General features: G+C 40.3%; 1 protein-coding gene across 1 annotated transcript; it reads right to left on the bottom strand.

Moving 5' to 3' along the window:
- Positions 1–485: 485 nt before the first annotated feature.
- LOC124959288 (olfactory receptor 4C5-like) lies at positions 486–1424 on the bottom strand. The gene has a single exon (XM_047517837.1). It carries the CDS (start codon positions 1422–1424, stop codon positions 486–488), a length of 939 nt encoding a protein of 312 aa, XP_047373793.1.
- Between the last annotated feature and the right edge of the window lie 1067 nt (positions 1425–2491).

Below are 2491 nucleotides of genomic sequence, written 5' to 3'. Positions count from 1 at the left end.
GATTGCTCTACAGCTGTATCTGAAAGAATTTTATATCCCTCCATGACTTTTGGTAGAGAAAATAATTTCTGGAAAGAGTAATAATTTAAGGTAAATGGTGCCCCCTGGAGTTGTGCAACCAATATCCTTAAAGGATGGATGTGTCTTGCCTCCATGACACACTCCTCAAAACCAGTTCCGTTCTGCTTGTTTTCTGTCTTTTGCAGGAATAAGTCTACCTGGCTTTCTGTAGGTGGGATTTGTACCCTGCATTACAATAAAATATTTAGCCTTTAAGTCCATTTCTTTAAATATTGCAATTATTTGACCTGTTGGTATACATGATACACCTGAAGCGTTGTAGAACATTGTTGTATTGAATACATAGGCTAATGGATTTTCCACATGAGATGACAACATTGTGTTGTCTACCAATGTCCTTTTTGCCTCTAATTTGTAAATGTCAAGGAGCTTCTTAAAGGAAGAGGCCTTGGTTACCTCTTATTCTATTTATATAAATCATTGCCCAAGATGAGTCTTTGGCCCCAGAGCTTCCTCATGGCGTTCTTCACCTCTGTGTTTCTGAGGGTGTAGATTAAAGGGTTTAGCATGGGTGTCACCACAGTATAAAACACAGCCACCACTTTGTCAATGGGGAAGGTCACCATGGGCCGAAAGTACACGAATATACAGGGTACAAAGAAGAGGACCACTACAGCAATGTGGGAGGCACAGGTGGAGAGAGTCTTCCACCACTCTTCAGGGCTGCGAGTCTTTAGGGAGCACAGGATGAGGAGGTAGGACATGATGAGAATAGCAAAAATGATCACGCACATCAGCCCACTGTTGGCAGCCACAAGGAGCCCATAGATGTGAGTGTCCCTGCAGGAGAGATTCAGGAGGGGAAAAAGGTCACAGATGAAATGATCAATGACATTTGGCCCACAGAAGGGCAACCAGACCATGAAAATAGTTTGGATCAGACCATGTAGAAATCCTCCAGCCCAGGCCAGGGACACCAGGAGGCCACACACACGCCTGTTCATTGTGACCATGTAGCACAGGGGCTTGCAGATGGCCACATAGCAATAATAGGCCATCACTGTGAGCAGGATGATCTCCACTCCCCCAAAGAAATGTTCTGCAAAGAGCTGAGTCATGCACCCACTAAAGGAGATAGTTTTCTTCTCAGCAAGTAAGTCAAATATCATTTTAGGGGTCATGGTAGAAGAGCAGCAGCCATCTATAAAGGATAAGAAGGACAGGAAAAAATACATGGGGGAGCTCAGGGCTGGGCTGGTGGTGATCGTCACAACAATGAGTAGGTTGCCTAGCAGGGTGAGGAAGTAGATGATCAGAAATACAGCAAATAGGAGTTTCTGCACATGTGGGTCCTGGGTCAGGCCAAGAAGGATGAATTCTGTCACATTGTTCACTTGCTCCATGAATCCAATATGGCCTTGATGTAATTGATTTATCTGTGAAATAGTACAAGAATTTAAATTGTGGCAAGTTTTGAACAAACAGATAACTTGGATCAGGAATTTTTCTGTAACACTAATGTACTTCCCTAGCAGAAAAACTCAAGGCTCAAGGTTGGAGAATACTATTAGTCATATAATGAGCTCATAGCCCTCTTCTCTATTACACACACACACGTAGGCATGCACACATACACACATACACACTTCAGTCATATACAGAAGCATGGTTTTATGGTGTTGGCATTTGAGGAATCTTTCCTTTAATTGTTCATGTATGAATATTCTCTTGCTAACAGTATCTTTCCCCATAGAAAAAATGGTATTAAAAAAGGACCATAGAAAGAGTAGAGGCTTGAATCCATGGGAGTCTACACCCTACTCTCTTCAGTAGTCACCAGTACTACAGGGCAGTTTGTCAAACTTTTTATTTTTAATTTGTTTCATGGTGGCTATAAAACCTCAGGTACCTTCAATTTGAACTGGGGACGATGTAACCACATTTCAGAATGGAACAAAATTAGTGAATGTTTGAAGCTACAGTAAGATATAACCTGGCAGTTAAATTTGTGAGTTCTTGCTACATTCAAGGACTATAAGAATATAGTAAAGGCTAGAATCAAGTACACTGGAAGAAGTAGGTCCTGAACAGAATAAAGCAGAGAATATGATACAATCCAGCATTCTCCAAATTTATTTGAAAATTCACAATTTACTCTCTGGTGATTTTCAGTCATGTTTAGATCTCAGGGCATTTTGCAAATCAAAATCCATTTTAGAAAAAACTATGAAAACTTCTCTGGATTTGTTTACAGAACAGACACTTTTAAGCTCAGGAAAAAGAACCACCATAATTTGCTGGACAGAGTGTTATTTAGAGTCAAACTATTTCTTTTTCTTACACTGATTATTAGCCAAAAGATGTGGTGCTCAGATCTTGGTCTCAGTGCTTTTAAATTTTCTCATCTGTAAATAGGAAAAATAGCACGTGGTGTAGCAGAATTTAAAAAAAATCATTATCCCATATTTCA

The sequence above is a fragment of the Sciurus carolinensis genome, chromosome 11 (genome assembly GCF_902686445.1).
Source record: "Sciurus carolinensis chromosome 11, mSciCar1.2, whole genome shotgun sequence".
Taxonomy (NCBI): domain Eukaryota; kingdom Metazoa; phylum Chordata; class Mammalia; order Rodentia; family Sciuridae; genus Sciurus; species Sciurus carolinensis.
This window is presented reverse-complemented; position numbering and strand designations above follow the sequence as displayed.

What these genes read in the sequence shown, in the direction of transcription:
- LOC124959288 (XM_047517837.1), bottom strand. Translation starts at nt 1,424, where the DNA reads ATGGAGCAAGTGAACAATGTGACAGAATTCATCCTTCTTGGCCTGACC.